The sequence below is a fragment of the Myotis myotis genome, unplaced genomic scaffold (genome assembly GCF_014108235.1).
Source record: "Myotis myotis isolate mMyoMyo1 unplaced genomic scaffold, mMyoMyo1.p scaffold_m19_p_11, whole genome shotgun sequence".
Classification (NCBI taxonomy): Eukaryota; Metazoa; Chordata; class Mammalia; order Chiroptera; family Vespertilionidae; genus Myotis; species Myotis myotis.
In genome coordinates this window covers 72,022,702-72,041,550 of record NW_023416315.1, presented here as the reverse complement: position 1 = coordinate 72,041,550, position 18,849 = coordinate 72,022,702, and the positions used below count along the sequence as shown (strand labels likewise).

Below are 18,849 nucleotides of genomic sequence, written 5' to 3'. Positions count from 1 at the left end.
ATGGAGAATATGGAGCATTTGACCTGTCTGCTTGCCACATGTCCCAACCCATTTTCTGCCACAGGAGTCTCTGTCACCACAACATGATGTCACTGATGCATCCTGGCCCACCACTGCGATTATTGCCCTGTTGGAACATAACTCTGCACCAGTCATAGAAGTTCCCAGAGGAAGATGAAGCTCATTCCCCGAGTCTTAGCCTCAGCCAGTAGTACATTATAGTTGGACTTCCAAAGCCTTTACAGTAGTTTCCAAAGCCTGCCCAGCATCCATGATGGGTAGGTAAAAGCAAGCTTCCACTTTTAGCTGCAAAGTGGCCCATCTCCCACCAAGCAGTAGGCATTGGTGTGACAGGATAGGAGAGGGGCTCATCTCATCTTGCAGTTTCTTGTGGAAGTGGGGTTCTTTGGGTACCACTGGAATAAGAATTTCCAGAGCCACCACAGGAGAATGAGATGGTAGAAAACTTTATATCCAGGGAATTAAACCCCTGAGTTTCCAAAGTCCCATTCCCCTTAGTCCAGTCATAGAAGAAGCATAGCTGGGGCTTCAGTAGAACTAAAATCAGAGCCAGTGTCCAGAGTTTCCTTTCCATGTTGGAGCCAGGTCCAGTTCTGCATCAGGCCAGCTTAGCTTATGTTTCCCCACTGAAGTCCATGTCCATTGTGTGTGGGGTCCACATAGCCATGGGCCATAACGCAAATGCAAGAGAGTGGTGAAGAGTCAGAAGAGTGATGAGCCAAGTGCGCCAAGAGCAACAAGAAAGAGAATGCTTTTGCTTAGGGGATTATGTATTCCCAAATTTTTGTGCATGTGCAGTGGTCACTCCCATTTTGGCCACCCATTTCTATCACCAGGTGTGATTAATAGGCAAGTACCTTCCCTATGTCACTCCAACTTTACTGGGCATGCATCTATCTTTTCTTTGTTGCATTCCTTCTCCAAGTGTTCTGTAGCAAATAGGCCGGTGCCCCCTAGGGAGTGTGAAATTGCAGCTTCTTGGTGAAGCTGCCCAAATGACATGCCTATAATATCTGGCTTTCCCCCTTTGCTCATTTCCTATCTGTATATATAAAAGTCAAGCTTCCAGAACGCTGGAATGACCAGAATGACCAGTTGCTTTGACATGCACTGAGGCCCTGATAGGCACCCCCACTCCAATCAGGGGCAGGCTGGTGGCCAACCTCCCGTGGCCCCTCCCCCCAGCCGGCCCGGCCTCGATTGTCCCCAATTGGGGAGGGCCGGCCAGACCCCATCTGTGCATGAATTCATGCACCGGGCCTCTAGTTATTAATAACTAGCTAATTACAATGGTATTATTTGCATTAAAGCTTTCTTCGCATATTGTGTCACATTCTCCTTGGGGGCCATTTGTGTTCATATTTGAGAATTTTAATTAGGGCTTCCTAAGTTCATCAGATTCTAACTATCTTGAATCTAGAAAAAAAAAAAGAGGAGGAGGAGGAGGAGGAGGAGAAAAGGTCTGGTTCTCTCCTTCCCTCCCCATCTATTTTACATTCCTGTAATGAAGAGTCCATTCAGTGAATTTTGAAGAAATGAGTAAAAAGAAGAGAAAAAATTTCTTTTGTGGTAAGTCCATTTTCACCTAAACAGAGAAGCAAGTGTACAAATTGCAAAAGATTAGTTTATAAACAATACAATTCTATATGGTTCAGTTACACAAAGAGTATTATGATTAAGTGTTCAGCTTTAGAGCCAAACCATTGGGTTTATTCAAATTCTGGCTCTATTTCTTTTTTCCCAAATATATGTTTTTATTGATTTTAGAGGAAGGGAGAGATTGAAACATCAATGATAAGAGACAATCAATGATCAACTGCCTCCTGCACACACCCTACTGGGGATTGAGCCTGCTTCAGTAAGAAAATAAAAAGATATAGATAGTAAAACGCATGAATAGCAATTTTAGAAAATCCCAGATTTAGTCACTTTTATATTCATGATAAAGTTGTATTATGAATACTGTTTGTAATTATTCCAGTTTATTAGTAGCATTAATAAGCATCAATTTTGTATAGATGGAGAATCTTCAAGATTTCCTTTATGAAGACATACCTTTAAGTTACAGAAGACTCTTAGGGCACCAAATTCCACTTGGGTACAGATGTTAAGAATGTACCACTGGTGGTGATGAGCTAAAAATTAGGGAAACCAAAAAACAGACCTTTCAAATGCCATTTAAATGTCAAAGGAGTAAGGATGTTTTCACCATTTAAAAATCTAGTTCTGCCCCTAAATCAAAATTATGTTATAATTGGTACCTGAATTTCCCCCTTTTCATCTAGTCCAAATACAAACAAATAATTTCAGAGGAAATGAGAGCATTTAATGTTCCTGAGAATTCTGATAGCCTTCCATTTTGCTATATCACACTGATTTATGATTTATTACCAATAATACATAATAATAACTTCTAAAATTTATTGAGTACTCATTAAGTTCTAAGCCCTTATGTCTGTTCTATGCATTACACTTAATTAATTTTACCCATGTTTCTCAACCAGGGGCAATTTTGCCCCCAGAAGATGTTTGGAAATCTCTGGAAACCCAGTTTTGGTTGTCGCTATCTGGGGTGGGGTGGGGTTACTTCTACTGGCATCCAATATGTAGAAGCTGGAGATTCTGCTAACTATCTTACAATGCACAGGACAGATCCCCACATCAAAGAATTGTCCAGCCCCAATTGTCAATAGTACTGAGGTAGAACGAACCTGACAATGCATTCAACAACCTATGAGGTGAGTATTATTATTTTATTAAAATATATTTTACATGTAACACTGTAAATTTAAGGTATACAACATGTTAATTAGATACATTCCTATATTGTAATCTGATTGCCATTATAGTAATAATTAGCATTTTTATTACTTTACATAATTATACTTTCTTTTTCGGAGTTGGAATAATTAGATGCTAATCTCTTAGCAAGTTTGATGATTATAATACATACAATGTCTTTTCTTTATTTACTGTACCGTGGATGAAGTGGTTATCATTAACTGTATTTTTAGACAAGGGAACTGAGACACAGAAAAATTAACTTAGCCAAGACCACATAACTAAGTCAGTGGTGATGTCAGGATTGAAAACCCAACTCTTTCTTGCCTTAAAGCCCAAGCTTTTTCTACTATGATACCATCTTTAGAGAATTTTGATGGCCATTTGTAGATTCTGAGCTTTGAGGGTCAGAGGTCCTGCTTTATTCTGTATACCTGCCATAACACTGAGCTTGCTAAAAGATTAATGGTAATAACAATTCATCTCCTGAACATCTTCAGATTTCTCCTTTAGGGTGGCATTTTAACTGTTAGGGCAGTGACCGCAGGAGATAACTGTTTGATTGTATACTGTGTTACTAAAAAACAGAAAAGTGTAAGGAAAACAGAACACATCATTCCTGTTTCCAAGGAGGTTGAGGAAGAAGGGTTATGTATGTATATAAACAGAAGTATGTGTGCATGCGTGTTTATAAACAGAATTGTCAGCCCACACATAATGTTGGAAGAAGTAAAAGTAAACAATAACCTGGCCTAATCATGTATCAGGACTCCTCCCTGTGGGTCTGAAACAACTCTATAAGATTATAATGTATACGTGCATCTCTGGCCATCAGTGGCTGCTGTTACCCTTCTAGCTTAGGTAAATTTATAAGCAGAACCAGCCTATTGATGTGAAGCTGACAAAAGTTTGCACTTCTCTCTCTCTCTATTTTTTTGTTTGTTAAGCCTCACTGGAGGATATTTGTTCCATTGATTTTTTAGAGAGATTGGAAGGGAGGGAAGGGGGGGGGGAGAGAGAGAGAGAGGGAGAGAGAGACATCAATATGAGAGAGAGTCATCAATTGGTTGCCTCCTACACTTGGCCAGACTGAGGCTGGGGCCCAGGATCTGCCTACAACTCTTCTGTGTGGGCAGAAACTCTGACCACTGAGCGACATGGGCCAGGGTGCACTCGCTTTCTTTTTTTAAATCCTCACCCGAGGATATGTCCTTTTATTGATTTTTGAGAGAGAGAAATATCGATTGGTTGCCTCTCATAGGACCCTGACTGTATCAAACCCACAACCTAGGTGCCCTGACTGGGAATTGAATTTGGAGCCTTTTGGTGCATGGGATGATGCTCCAAGCATCTGAGCCACCTGGCCAGGGCACACTTCTCATTTTTGATGATTTGTTCTTTCCTATGGGGTTGACTTTTACCTAAAACTAATTTAAGATGGTAAAATTTATGTTATGTGTATTTTATCACAATTTAAAATGCCATACAAATGGGCACCTAATCCTATATAATAAAACCCTAATATGCAAATCGACCAAACAGCAGAATGACCGCAGAGTGACCGTTTGCTATGATACGCACTGACCAGCAAGGGGTAGATGCTCAATGCAGGAGCTGCCCCCTGGTGGTCAGTGCACTCCCACACGGGGAGGCCGCTCAGCCAAGCTGGACTCACAGCTGGCAAGGGCAGTGGCCGTAGCGGGAGTCTCTCCCACCTCTGAAGACAGCACTAAGGAGCAGCGAGCAGGTGGGCAGTAAGGAGTGAGGGGTCTCGGACTGTGAGAAGGATCCCGAACTGTGACAGGGATGTCCGCCTGCCAGGGATCGGGCCTAAGTCGGCAGGCGGACATCTTCTGAGGGGTCCCAGACTGCAAGAGGGTGCAGGCTGGGCTGAGGGAACCCCCTTGCAGTGCATGTATTTCGTGTACTGGGCCTCTAGTATTCTATATTTAAGGTCAGTTCTGCTTAAAACATTAGGAAATTCTGTAGTGAAGTGTGTATAGTGGTTAAATGCTTGGGCTCAGGCAATTTGGGATTTGCTTAGGTCCAAATCTCAGTTTTCTCTGTTAATTACTCTGCAACTTGTTAGGGAAAATTACTAAACTTTTTGTACCTTAGTTTTAGTTTCTTTACCTACAATATATAGATAATGAAGAAGATACCTGACCCATGAAAGGTGTTATAAGGATTAAAAAGGCAAAGCATGCTGTGTTTTGGCATGGCACCAGGCATATATGGTAAGTGCTCAACAAAAATAAGCTATTATAATATTATAATAAAATATTATGAGCAGCTTGGAGAGAAGAGCTTCACTGTTTCTTACTACCACCTTCTACTCTCATCTGGCCCATTAATCTCTTTCATGTTCCTGACATCTCAAAGCTACATTTAGGATTTCAGCCATGCCCTTCAGCCATATTTGAACATTTTGCATAAGTCTATAATTCTTGCATGTGCTATATACCTAGATACAAATCTTGAATATCATGTCTCAGTTAATTTGTTTATGTCTACTCAAAATGTTAACATTCTGAATAATGGTTAAGTCTTACGATGCTAAGAATAAACTTGATATGTAATCTTTTATGATAGAAATCTAAGGTTTCCTATGAGCATGTGTATACATGCATTGAAAATGGAATATTATAGTTAAATGTTATTTATTAAAAAAAATCCAGTAGCTACTTAGTTTATAAGTTTCTATTGTCTTGTCTCATTCTAGAACAGATCTATCAGATATGATTTCATTAAACTAAGGTGAGGAGAAAGACTGAGTTAGCATGTAAATAATAGCCTATAAGTACACAAGGGATGGTTTGATTAGAAGCAATACTGCACATTGATAGAAGTGATGGTTTGGAATTAGACCTGAATTTGAATCTTAGCTCTACCATTATAAGCATTTAGTTAACTTTTCTTGTCTATTTCTTCAACTGGAAATTGGGGAGAATAATACCTCTTCACATAGTTATTGTAAGGCCTACATGAGATGATAATTAGCAAATAGTAGGACTCAAAAAATACACACTATTTCTTTTATTCTTTCCAGAGGAAGGAGGTGATTGACAAATATTGGGGGGTCTCTTGGAACCATTATCATTTGGTCAGCTTCTATTATCTTTTATTTGGAATTAATGCTTAATCCCTTTATTGCTTTGTGGTAACAAAGAGGAACTGATTACCAATTTATTTCAAAATGAATTATATTTGATGGGTTACACTAGCAGTTATAAAGCAAACAATATACTGGGGTGGTAAAGTTCAATCACAATCCTGGGAAAAGTCAATAATGAAGACGGGGCGCCAATTTATATGTCAGACTGGAGAGGAAAACATGCAAGATTTTAAGGAAGGATCATGATCTAGATTCTACAAATACTGAAGTTCTTTCCTGGTATCTGACTTTCTGCAGTTTGGTTCATCTCTTTGATCTTATTTTCTCTTCTATTAAAATTTAGGATTACAAAACTTAAATGTTTATAAAAACCCATTTAAAATAAAAAAGGGTGACATTGAAATGCAAATTGGAGCTATAAAACCTGCTGAACGCATTCCATTTATATACATGGGCTTGTCTTTCTATTATTATGAAACGCATAGTTATACTGTATTCCCGTGACCACAAATCAACAAAAAGGCAATTCACAAGCAAACACTCTTGCCTTAGATGTAGAGGCAATAAAGTAATCAGACCAAACTTTTTACTTTCATTTGAGTTTTTCAATTTAAAATCAATGTGCTCTTTTACACAGTAGGATTCAGGAATTAAAGGCTTGGCTCTTTAAAAACCACAGAGGGGCACACAATCTAAGCAGCAAGACTGGGGGACGCTAAGGCGCCCACATCTGGGAAAGAAAGCTTAGATGCCCTGGCAGAGTTGAAGATGGCCTTTCTGAGTCAGGGCAGAGTTAATAGGCTACCTTTGCTTCAAAGACTGTTTGCATTCCTTTCAGCATATTAGTCAAGATGTTTTGCTGACGGAGACTAGGAAATCTATAGGAGGGCGGGTTAGTTTGCAGACTGTCCGCATGTCATGTAGTGGTTAATACACACAAAAGCTTTTCATAAGAACGCAAGTGGGGACCTTGATGGGTAACTCAGATGGTTAGAGCATCGACGTATACGCCAAGATTGCGGGTTGATCCCCAGTCATGGCACATACAAGAAACAACCAATGAAGGCATAAATAAGTGGGAAACAAATCAACGTTTCTCTCTCTCTCCCTCTAGAATAAAAAAATAAACATAAAAAAAAAATACAACCCGGTCTGGAAAACGTAGGACAATGAACAGATCCTGGGCGAGTAATGGACAAAGGGACAACTCCTCTTACCTCGTGTAGGATGTCTCCCCTCCTGTCCCTTAATAACCAGTCACCTACGGGGTCTAAGATACACATGGAACTCACTCACCTAAGCCTGAAACTAACAAAGCTTCCTTCTTCCCTGACACTCAAAGGAAGCGCTAAGGGACTCAAAGGAAGCGCTAAGGGGAACACATCAGGCACTGCGGGGACCTTCTGGCTCTCTGGGGCTGCATTTTGATACGGGAGAGACATATTTCTGTTCCCGCTTCAAGATGAACCTTGCGAAGGTAACGAGCCCGGCTGGGATCTCAGAAAACGGGAGCAAAGGGAATGAATGCGCGGGGAAGTTGTCGGCCGCATGCCAAGGTCCCGCGGAAGCCAGAGCCTAGGAGGGTCCGGAGGGGTGGGAGGCGGGGGAGGGGGAGGGCTGGTTCTGCTCGGGCCGGGGCTCCTCCATCTCGGAGCGTGGGTGGCCGGACCTGGAGAGCGCCCCGACTGTCCTCACCTGCAGGCTGGGCGGGCGCTGCGCGGTAAGAACGCGGACTGGAAGGAGTGCGCGCAAGGGAGGCAGGTTGGGAGTTGGAATCCGGAGAGAGAGAGGCGCGGGGCAGAGAGCGAGGAAGGAGCGGTCGGGGTGCGGTCTAGGGGTGGGGGGTGCGGGGTGCGGAGGGGGAGGGAAAAGTCGCTTGAGCAAAAGTAGGGCCGGACCAGGCAGCGCCTGGCTTTTAACCTGGGCTGTAGAGGCGGGGAAAGGAGCGCGAGGAAAGAGGAGGCTTGTGGGGTGAGGGGTGGGGGGAGTTGGAAGCAAATGACATCACAGCAGGTCGGAGAAAAAGGGGCGAGAGGCAGGCAACCCGAAGCGTGGGGCGTTGTGCATTAGGAGCTGGAGGCCAGCTGCCCTGGCAAGGACCTCGGCGTCCCCAGAGACCATGCAGAGGTCGCCTCTGGAAAAGGCCAGCGCCATCTCCAAACTTTTTTTCAGGTGAGAGGGTGTCCAGCCGAGCTTTGGAAACACACGTGCCCACGACAGAGGAGGGCCAGTGTCTGGGCTGGTTTTGGGGAAAGAGGAATCGCTTTTCTTTCTTTCTTTTCTTTTTTTTTTTAAAGATGAGCAATCATTTGTGGAATAAAATCGAATACATTCAGAAGTGATAAAAGAATAAACTGAAGCCAATTGTTTGGATGGACAGCCTTAGTTTAACATGGAAGTTTTAACTAGCAGCTGAAAGTCGTGCTCTCAAGACCCAAACGTGCTATTGTGCAATTGTTTTCTTGGGCTTTTCTAATACGTTTATGAATTATAAACTTGTTGGTGAAGGTGCTTACGTTTAGTCCTTTGTGTTTTCTCCCCTTTGTGCCTTAGAAACTTAGATGCTTTATTGGCTCACATGCTACTAGAGCTATTCCTGCGTGCACTAGGTACTCAGAAAACACTTGTTGACTGAATTTTGAACTTTTTTAGGGGAGATGGGTGACGTGGGTAGTACTATGTGCTTAAATTAAGTTTTTATTTTTATAATACTGAGTAAGTCTAAACAATATTTCCCACAATTCTATTATTCTTTCTTTAAAGAATGAAAACAAGTCTCTCTTCACCCCACCCCCCTTTTTTTAAAAAAGCCAATTCCACAAGCTATACATTTTAAAAGGGTCAGAATTATCATGGAAATATGAAGCCATGGGAATAGATACTGCAGTTATATCCAAATGATATTTAATAAGTTGTACTTATACTACTTTGTATGTGATGATCCATAAAAATTTGCGTGCTTCATCTAATGAGATTTTTAAAAATATTGTCTAAATTCCAAGTCTTAGGCAAAGTGTAATTTAGATGTAGCATTTCATATTTGAAATGTCTTTGGACACTGTGTCTTCTTTTCCTGTTATACTTGTATGAATGAATGAGTAGGTACAACTCTCTCATGGGATATTACTTAAGTCATAATTATCCAATGAATCAGCATACTGAGGTATCAGAAAAGCCAAATGTAAATATACCCATATGTACCTGTGGGAGGAAGGGACTCAGCTTTCACATCTATGTTTTATTCTCTGCATGTGCAATAAGCCTGGAACTCAGTGCTAAGGAGAGAGCATTGGCCAAAGAAGCTCCTCCCTGTGAATGGGAGAGAAGGACTTGACTCATTGTGTGTTGATGTGTTTTCAGCACCTTTTGTTACACCGTCTATAAAAAACTGGATTATCTGTTGATCTATGTTCCTACTGCTTATAAAATCAGAATGCTCATTGGCATACATTGTAGACTTTTTTTGTAGAGCACTTTGAGGAACCTACATGCCAATCAGCCTAAAAATAAAGTTTTCAGAAGAACAAATACCTCATGGCTACTTCTAAGCACTTAAAGGATTTTAAATTAGCTCATTGTTGATTTAAATGAGATTATTGTTGATTTACCAAAGTTTTTTCCCTCCAACACATCAGCTTATAAATGTTAGTATAGTTTAAAAAGGCTCTCAGGTTGGTTTGTAAAAAAAAAAAAAAGTATTATAATGACTACTAAGTTTGTTAAGAGCATACTCATTCCTGTTTCAAAACTATTTCATAATAAGTTGTTATAAGAATAGGTGCGTTTTTAAAAAGTTAAGTTCCTGCTATTTATAGAAACTATCACCTAAGTGCCTGTGATTATAAATTTCTTTCTGGGTTATACTTCTGAAGGGGTCAAAAACTTCTGCATTGATTAGGCAGTGTGTTTAGTGGTCAAGAGCATTAGGCTTTGATTCAGATTGTTTTGATTCAAATCTTGGATCTTCCACTGAGTAGCTGTGTGACCTGAGGCAAGTCACTTAACATCTCTGTGTTTGTGTGAATTGATCTTTAAAACTTGGAGACTAGTAGGTCCTACATAATAGGGGTTAGTCTATTGAAAAAGTGCATGTAAAGTGGTTAGCCCACAAATGTTAGCATTATTATATCATCATCAATTACCATATTTTTATATTCTTTACAATATTGTTTACCTTATTTATATAATATATTCAATTCATCTTTGTTGAATTTAATTTTGTGACTATCAGGCTGTATATGCAATGAATGGGCCTAGATGAGAGTTTAAATTAGGTAAAATCTCCTCTGACATGGCCTATCAGATAAATAAGGAAAAAGTCATGTGTTTATATCGTATGTTGTTAAACGACTTAGAATTTAACTGCCTGAATATGGTCCCTTCAGTTTCAGTGTCATAAAAGTGTAAAGCTGTTATGGTCTGGGTTATAGGTTATATTAAATATCTTTCATTGTTTACGGTTTGTTGTTGGAAAAGCTAATAAAGTTTGGCGGAAAATTAAGTACTTAATTTTGCATGGGTTTCATATCAAGTACAATTTGAGGGACATTGCAAGTATCATAATGCTAATATATATACATATATGTGTGTATATAAATATGTTTATAAACAATCTAAAAGAAAATTTCATGCAAAAATTAAAATAGCTTATGAATATCATGGAAAACAAGTACATTAACTTAAAACTTTTATAAAGGATGAAGATATTTTTAAACTAGAAATTATATGTTGGCATCGATTCATATACCAATGGAATTGATTTGCAAATGTGTACCAACAAAGCAATTTTGAACAATTTTCCAAAACTACATTTTCTGATATCTTTTAAATGTTTATTCAGCTTGTTCTCTGTCTTTCCCCTCATGCCCCGAATTTCTCATATCCTGTTCAGTTGAGAGATTGTGTATCAGACCATGTGTCAGATGATACAGCTTGAATTTTGGTCATGGTGTCCATACCGGCTTATAAATGTTAGCAGTATACCTGAGGAATTGTTAGAGCCCCACAAAATCCAAGTATACAATGCAACTGATCTCTTACATGATTGGATATAGGGGATTCCAATAAACTCCACAGATAAGTCTCAAGTAAGACCAAAGAGTCAATGTTAGGATCTAAGATAGAATTCAGTAAAGAAATGCATATTGTCTCAGGTTAATATTAAGAAAACTTAAGATACTTTTGTAATTATTAGACACAAAGCAATGAGAGATTTTAAAACAAATATGCTAGAATTTATACACCAGAATGGGTGTGGTGGGTCAAAATAGCTACCGATAGAAACCAAACTCTTATTCTAAACATTCTGCCCTTGATCAAAGTGTTTTTAAATTTTTGTTATGGCATTACCTTGAAAAACAGTATGCAAATTTTTTTTCATTAAAAGTCATATTACCCAAGACTGGTCACTTGGACTTGCTTCTAAAATGACTTTTGACCCTATCTCAAAATTAAATGCACTCTGAAAGTATAAAGATTTTTCATCATAATGTGCTTTGTTAACAGCCAAGTGCTACTTAAGTTTAGGTGTTATCATTCAAAAACCACATTGCAAATTTTATTTTATTTTTAAATTTTATTTTTCAATTACAGTTGACATTCAATATTATTATTATTGCAGACTTTAAAGACATTTCCTAATGAAGAGAAACTTAAGTGCTTTGAGCAATAGAAGCATAATTACAATCTCTCTATATAAAAGCCTAAGCGACTGTTACCACCGAACCACCGAATGACTAGAACCACCAGTCGACCAGTTGCTATGATGCACACTGACCTCCAGCTCAACACAGGAGCTGCCTTCTGGTGGTCAGTGCGCTCCCACAGCCAACCTCCCTTGGCCCCTTGGCCCCTCACCACGGCTGGCCAGCTTCTCACAGTCCCGCCCCCTTCTTAGCCCCCCACCCCCTCCAATAGGCCCTGATCAGGGGGCCAGCCAGCCAACCTCCTGGGGTCCCACCCCCCAGCCAGCCAGTCCACAATAGGCCTCAATTGCCGGCCAGGCCGAGGGACCCTACCCGTGCACGAATTCATGCACTGGGACTCTAGTAAGTATATATGAAATACTCATAAAGATGACAAATTTGAAGAGGACCACACTAATTTGGTTATGTAAATTATGGGCTTTTGTAAAAAAAAAAAAAAATCATCACGATTTTATATTTACATTTTATTTACATGTTTGCAAGGCATGCAGAAATCTAAAATTATGGCAGTCATAGATATTTTGAAGTTTGTTGGGGGTATTCATAGACATCTTGCCAAGGGAGACCAGTTGACTAATCAAAGATGTAGTCCTATCCCAGTCAATGGAAAGGTTTGTCTTTTAGACAAAGTTTAGACTATCCAAATTAAAAGAAATAGTTGCATAAAACAAAAGGCCAATATGAGATGCTCAATTCACAGTGAGATGTACAGCTGTCAAGGGTGCCTGAATATCATGAGTCCGTTTAGTCAGTCAATGAGAAAATGCCATGAGACAGTCCTGGGTTTTCATGTACTTGCTTGGCTTTGTCTCCTGTAGGAATAGGAGACCACTTTGGGGTCGGGGTCCCTCTATCCTGGACAGTGTTGCCTGAACACTGACAAATGTTGCTTCCTGTACCAGCCCCTTAATATTTCTCTGCATCCATCTGCCTTTTGCTGGTCTATATTTGTTATGATACAGTTCAGATTTTTCAATTTCGGATATGTGTCAATTTTGATTTTAACTCAGAGTTCTAAAAGTACTTCCTTTGCATTATATGACTAATGTTGTTATTGCACATTTTAAAATATGAAATATATAATTAATATTCTTTTAGTTAATTTTACTAGTTTAAAAAATTCCTCCTTGGTTTTGAAGTGTATTCCAATAGCTTTTATCTGCTAGTTCAATTTATTACTTGACTCTCTAGGAGTATTTCTATATAGTTAAAACAAATAGCATATGGTACATAGCTTTAAAATTCATACTTTGCTAAAGAGAGACGTGGAATCTCTTTTTCTTAACTGCTTCATCAATAATTTATGTTTGATGTGACAATCAAAGTATTCCTCAGGGCCAACACTAGGGAAACCATGGTTTTTCATTTATGTTTTAAGGGAGGAAATAAGACTAGCGTGGTAATGTTCAATGCATAAATGTTGAAACTTGTTTAAAAAGTTCTTAAATGCACCACTCTAAAATTTATTATTATTGTTAGTGGCATTTCACCCGAACCTATAATTTCCCTGTGATAGAGCTACACTATAAGTATGGGATTGCAAAACCACCACGGAAGGGTGTTAACCATTTAGCATGCAGCTATCTGTTGTTTGTCAAAATTTAAAAACACCTCTGACTCAGCAGCAATTTTGGTAATTTTGATTCCACTGATTCCTGACGCATCTGTGTAGGTCACTTCCCTGGCACAAATCCCCAGAATGCCAGGAGATCAAAAGGGGAAAACAGATTATGAGGGAGATCTGGTTGTTTGGGGATCCTGCCTGAAGCTTGCCTTTAAATACATTAGGTGCATTATCACAGAGCAAAACATTCCTCTTTCAGATGCTTGTCATCAGGTCTTAAGAATTTATCTTATAGTTGTAAGCGTGAGATTAGCATTGCAAAGTGGCTTTACTATGGAGCTTCCTGTCAGCAAAGAGCTTAGGCTTCTTTGAGCAAAAAATCTGTAAAAATTCAATTAGCTTGGTTGATGCAGAGTGACTGCATTCTTACAGAGCTCTGGAAGATCTGTATCCAGGTCGCAAGGCTTGGCAAGTTAGCTGTTCTCTGTGCTTATTACTGTCTTTTAACATCAATGACTGTTTCAAATTGTAAAGCCCTGGGTGTCAGGGCCTTCTATGACTTGTTTAGTAAAGCACTCAGACCATTTCGAGGCTCCTGCATAGAAAGTTTGGTTCACATTTCTTTGTAATGATGACAACCCCAGAGGCTGATGGATACTGCAGATTGATGGCTTTCAACGGTCTTGCAGCATCCTTCTGATAAAAAGGTGTCAAAGTGAGAGGAGCCTAGACAGATTTTTTTCCATCAGATTTTTCTTGGGTTCCTTTATGGCTAGGCCTTAGCATTACTGGGAAAACCTGTCTGCTAATTCCTTGCTCATGGGCTAAAATCATGGTTTGAAGATTTCTGCTAAGTCCTTATTGTTAGGATTCTCAGCCCTGAAACTGGGCTTCACTCTTTTCTCCCAGAGGTTGTTTCCAGGAGCTGAGTCAGAGCAGCAATTCCTTCTAGGCCATGATTCAGGGCAGCATGGAGGATGCCCTAATTCATTTATTCACGACCTTTTGTATTCCATGTGAGGCATTGAGAAGGTTGAGGTGCTCCAGAAAAAAACTGGTGCTGCCTGCGTGAAAAACATTCTCTGAAACCCAGAGTCTCAAGGCTTATGGAAACACCCCAACGGGCATCTCATCCAGGCTGAGGCTGGTTAAGTAAGGCTTGCTGGAGGAGTGACTCTTGTGTTGACATGGAAAGAAGACTATCCAGACAAAGGGTGGGGATGGTTAGGACAAATTTAAATACAGAAGCAGCAACCTGTGTATAGGACTGGCAGTAAGAGTGATCCTGGCACCTTTGAAGGTTTCAGGGAAGTTCCCCATGACTGGAGCATAAGATGCGTGAGCGAGATTTGGGGGTAATTTGGTCTGAAACTCGAGCAATGGCCAGATCATAGGGGTTTGTGAGCTCTGGGCTTTATCATATTGGAAGTGAAAAGGCATGGATTTCAAGCAGGGGAGTGACATGGCAAGTGCAGAGCTGTGGCAGCTTTGCAAAAGAAGTGAACTGAAAGAGCATCGGTGGGAGTAAAGAGAGAGAGAGAGGCGGTAAAATTAACAGATTTGGTTATTACTTAGGTAAGGCAGACAAAGGAGAGGGAAGAATCAAAGACAGTGTACAGATTTGCTGGCTTGGGTGTGTCTGGTAGTGAAGCTTGGTGAGTGAGGAGATTCAGTTAGAGAAGATTTTGGGAAGGGGTGGGGCCTATGCAGACCCTCTGCCCTAACAGGTTTGGCTCAGTGGATAGAGCATCAGCCTGTGGAATGAAGGGTCCCAGGTTCGATTCCGGTCAAGGGCATGTACCTTGGTTTCGGGCACATCCCCAGTAGGAGTGTGCAGGAGGCAGCTGATCAATGTTTCTCTCTCATCTATGTTTCTAACTCTCTATCCCTCTCCCTTCCTCTCTGTAAAAAAAAAAAAAATCATTAAAATATATTTAAAATCTTTTTCTCTTTAAAATAAAAAAGGAAATGATGTCCATGGCTCAAAGGCAGGGAACATGACCATTTGAAAATATATTAAAGTGACCTAGAGCTTGGTCTTAGGTGAGGGGTGTCACAATGTCTGAGGCAACAGAAGGCTTCCCTCACACCATTCAGTCAAGTCCAGAGTGGCCTCCAGGGAAGAAGTTAAAGTGCCCACTTGCTTGCCTGAGCCGTGGTACAGAGTCCCCTGGGAGCGTGTTCTAAAACAAGCTACTGTATTTTATGGACAGAACTGGTTAGATTCTACTTAGAAATTCTACTCAGGACCCTCCAAACTGACCAACTGATATGTGTAGCCCCCACCCCCACCCCCACCCCCCCAACCACCACTATAACTTAAACATTTTAAACTGATTTCTATGATCATAGACATTCAAGTAGTAGGTTTGAAAACTTGCTGGAGCTTCAGGTTTTGTTTTTCCGCAGTGAGTTATTTTTTGTGTTGAAAAAAGATTCTTATTACGCTTGAAAAGATTATGTATCCTTGTTTCATTTTAAAACGTTGAGTCTGTTAAAACATGCAGAGCTTTCTTTCTTAGCACTGCCTACAGAGGTGCACCCACCTTTTACCCAACTTCACACCTACCCCCAAGGGCCTAGTGAAGTTCTTACCTTCAAAAAGGGATCCAAGAATTTCATCTGGTACCAGGAGGATCAGTATTTGAAAATTAAGCTTGGTAGGCAGAATCTTAGAGGTGCCAACAGCTGGGTTTAGAGGTGATTCAAGGGCCAGTTATGTGAGCAACAAGAAAATGCAGCCTCTGCTGGCTGGGATGAGCTACCCCAGTTCTAGAGGCACCAACTGGAGAAACTATCTAGGAAGCTCTTTTTTGGCACATTTTATTTATTTTAAACACCTCTATGAACTCTGGAAAATGAAGCAACACAACAAAGCTTCACTGTTTCAACCAAAATCCTTTCCTATACTTTAGATCAGGGATTGGCAAACTTTTATAAAGGGCTGGAAAGTAAATATTTCCAACGTTACGGGCAACGTGGTCTCCGACAGAGTGGGAAAGCAGCCATAGACAATGTGCAAACAAATAGGCATGGCTTTGTTCCAATAAAACTTTCTTTATTGGTACTAAAATAGGAATTTCATCTAATTTTCACATGTCACAAAGTATTCCTTTTGTATTGTATTGCAAAAAGCTTTAAACTTAGCAAAATTATTTAGTTTAAAATAAAAATTTAGAAAAACTTTTCAAGGCTCATATATAATTAATGTTATTGTACTCAGTAACTAATTTACAAAGGAAATGAAACACTGCTACATTCAATATAAATTTTTCAGAAGAGGAAAATACTGTAGTAGCTTAACAGCTATTAGATAACTTTTCCAATAGTTTTTGACTTATACGAAATCTATTGATCATTTATTCCTTTTTTTTTTTTTTTTTTTTTGGCTTAAAACAACAGACATTTATTCTCTCAAGCTCTGGAGACCAAAAGTCTGAAATGAAGGCAGGCCTGTATTCCTTCTGAAGATCTAGGGAAGGACACTTCCTGACTCTTCCAGGTCCTGTTGACTCCAGCATCCCTGGGCTTGTGGCCACATCACTCCCATCTCTGCCTTTGTCTTTGTCTTCACATGGCCTTCTCTTCTATCACCATTTATTTTACTTATTTTTTGCATATGAATATTTTAATGCATCTATCCTTCAAGGCACAGGCTCTATCTTATCCATCTTTTGGTATCTAGTGTCTGGTGCATAGTAGGCCCTTAAAATATACTTGTTGAATGAGATAAAACTTGACTAATTCAGCTTATATCTATGCTTCTAAAATTTGATATTTGAGGGAAATGAAAAAATTTACTTATAAATTTAAAAAGCTTTTAATTTGGAATCTGAAGATAAAATGCTTTTAATTTGGAATCTGAAGATAAAATGGCTAATTTAGAATTAAATTGTGAGTTGGCTTATCATGTGTTCTAAAGTATAACATGAAATAGGAAAAGCTGCTCTTTTTATTTTCTTATATGGTTCACAGAACTTTCTAGGAAAATTCCAGCTTAAGATAGTTCAAAAGATCAATGACAGCTAAATTTACCATAGTAGGCTTTTGTCCCTGAAATATTTTTCTTTTCAAGTCTCATGTGAATATTCAGGTTGCCTGATAAGTTTAATTTTAAGCCAGATTATTAAAATGATTATTTCCAAATTTTTTTCCTAAATGTATGTCATAATTTAGTGTTTAAAATTTTTTAAATTTATTTTAGTCTTGGGCCCCTGAATACATTTTTTTTTTTATTGCTTAAAGTATTACAAAGGGTTTTACATATGTGTCCTTTTTTTCCCCCCCGCCCTTGACATTTTAAAAAATAAAGTAATAAGTAGGCTGACCAAATTCTTATTACCAAAAGAACAACTACTTTCAACTCAAAGATAGGTTTGGCTTCCAAAAATTCACATTAACCTCTTTTCTACTCACTTTTACCTAGAACTTCCTCACACTATTACTCTCTTTTATCCTTAAACATCAATGTGTAGCTTGTATATATGCCTTGTGAGTGAACGCGCACAAAGCAAATAAATCCCTGATGGATTAATTTGATTATGGAGCGTACTTGGACCAAATCATTATTACAGTTAGACACTAGGTATTTACATAATTTAGTTAATTCAGAGACTACACTATCTAACTACAATGAAATCCAACATTTTATTCATTGTATTAAGAGTTTATGAAACTGGTGAAACCAAACCAAAGAGGTAGCTATCCCAGGAACAGTAGAGCTAAGTTTTTATGCAATAAAATTTTATTAGCTAGAAAGACAATCACTATAAAATGAGCTCATTATGTAAAAGTAATAACATTGAAACACAAATGTGATTGTTATTTATTTATTTATGCATGCATTTATTTAGCATAAATATTGAGTTTCTGATATATTATAGTAGTTTGAAGACTTAGCACATATATCAAAACTTATTATAGCCCTGGCTGTGTGGCTGAGTTGTCTGGAGCGTCATCCTGTACACCTAAAGGTTGCCGGTTCAACTCAGGGCGCATGAGCTGCAACCCATCAATTTTTCTTTCTTTCCCTTCCTCTCTCTAAGCATGTTTTTGGGTGAGGATTAAAAAAAGATTATTATGCATTCTAATTATTTTTCTTTATTGTAAATTTCACGTTAATATTTTTAATGATGCAATTTTTCTCTTAGAGTGCAAATGTGCTCTAAAATCTATAAAATTTTTTTCCTCTTACTCTACTTAATAAAGGAGTCCACAATTTTTATTGATTTTGTGGGGGTAGAAACATAATTTTCCTTCCACCATTAGAAATTCTTCTGGTTGGACTAATCAAATTAACATGACAGATTAACAGGAGAAAATGACCAAATTTAATATTTATGTACATATGGGAGTTCTGTAGGAATGTCAGGCCCTAGGACACATAGGGCAATGGAAGCTTATAGGTATGTCATCATTAACAAAGGGAAAGAAGACAGTTGTGGTCTGGGACTTAAAAACTCAGGAAGGCAATTCGCATGGAGATGGAAAAGCAAATGTTTTGGTAAACAAATGTTTGGTGGGTCATCTTTTTTTTTTTTTTTTTTTTTTTTTTTGCAGGATCATCTTTAAAAGTGGGACACAGGGAACTTTGATCCAGTGGGCCTTGCTAGGAATCTCCCTATCATACACAGGTTTATATTAAACCATAGTTATCTATGATA

At 39.0% G+C, this 18,849-nt stretch overlaps 1 protein-coding gene across 3 annotated transcripts in view; it reads left to right on the top strand.

The window, feature by feature from the left end:
* The first annotated feature begins 7,894 nt into the window (after window positions 1–7,894).
* The window catches only part of CFTR (CF transmembrane conductance regulator), a 208,143-nt gene continuing 197,188 nt past the window's right edge, over window positions 7,895–18,849 (top strand). For all 3 annotated transcript variants that reach the window (XM_036328866.1, XM_036328867.1, XM_036328868.1), the window contains exon 1: window positions 7,895–8,089. In XM_036328866.1, the coding sequence (XP_036184759.1) occupies window positions 8,037–8,089 (53 nt within the window). In that variant the 5' untranslated portion in view covers window positions 7,895–8,036. The remainder of the gene's footprint in view (window positions 8,090–18,849) is intronic.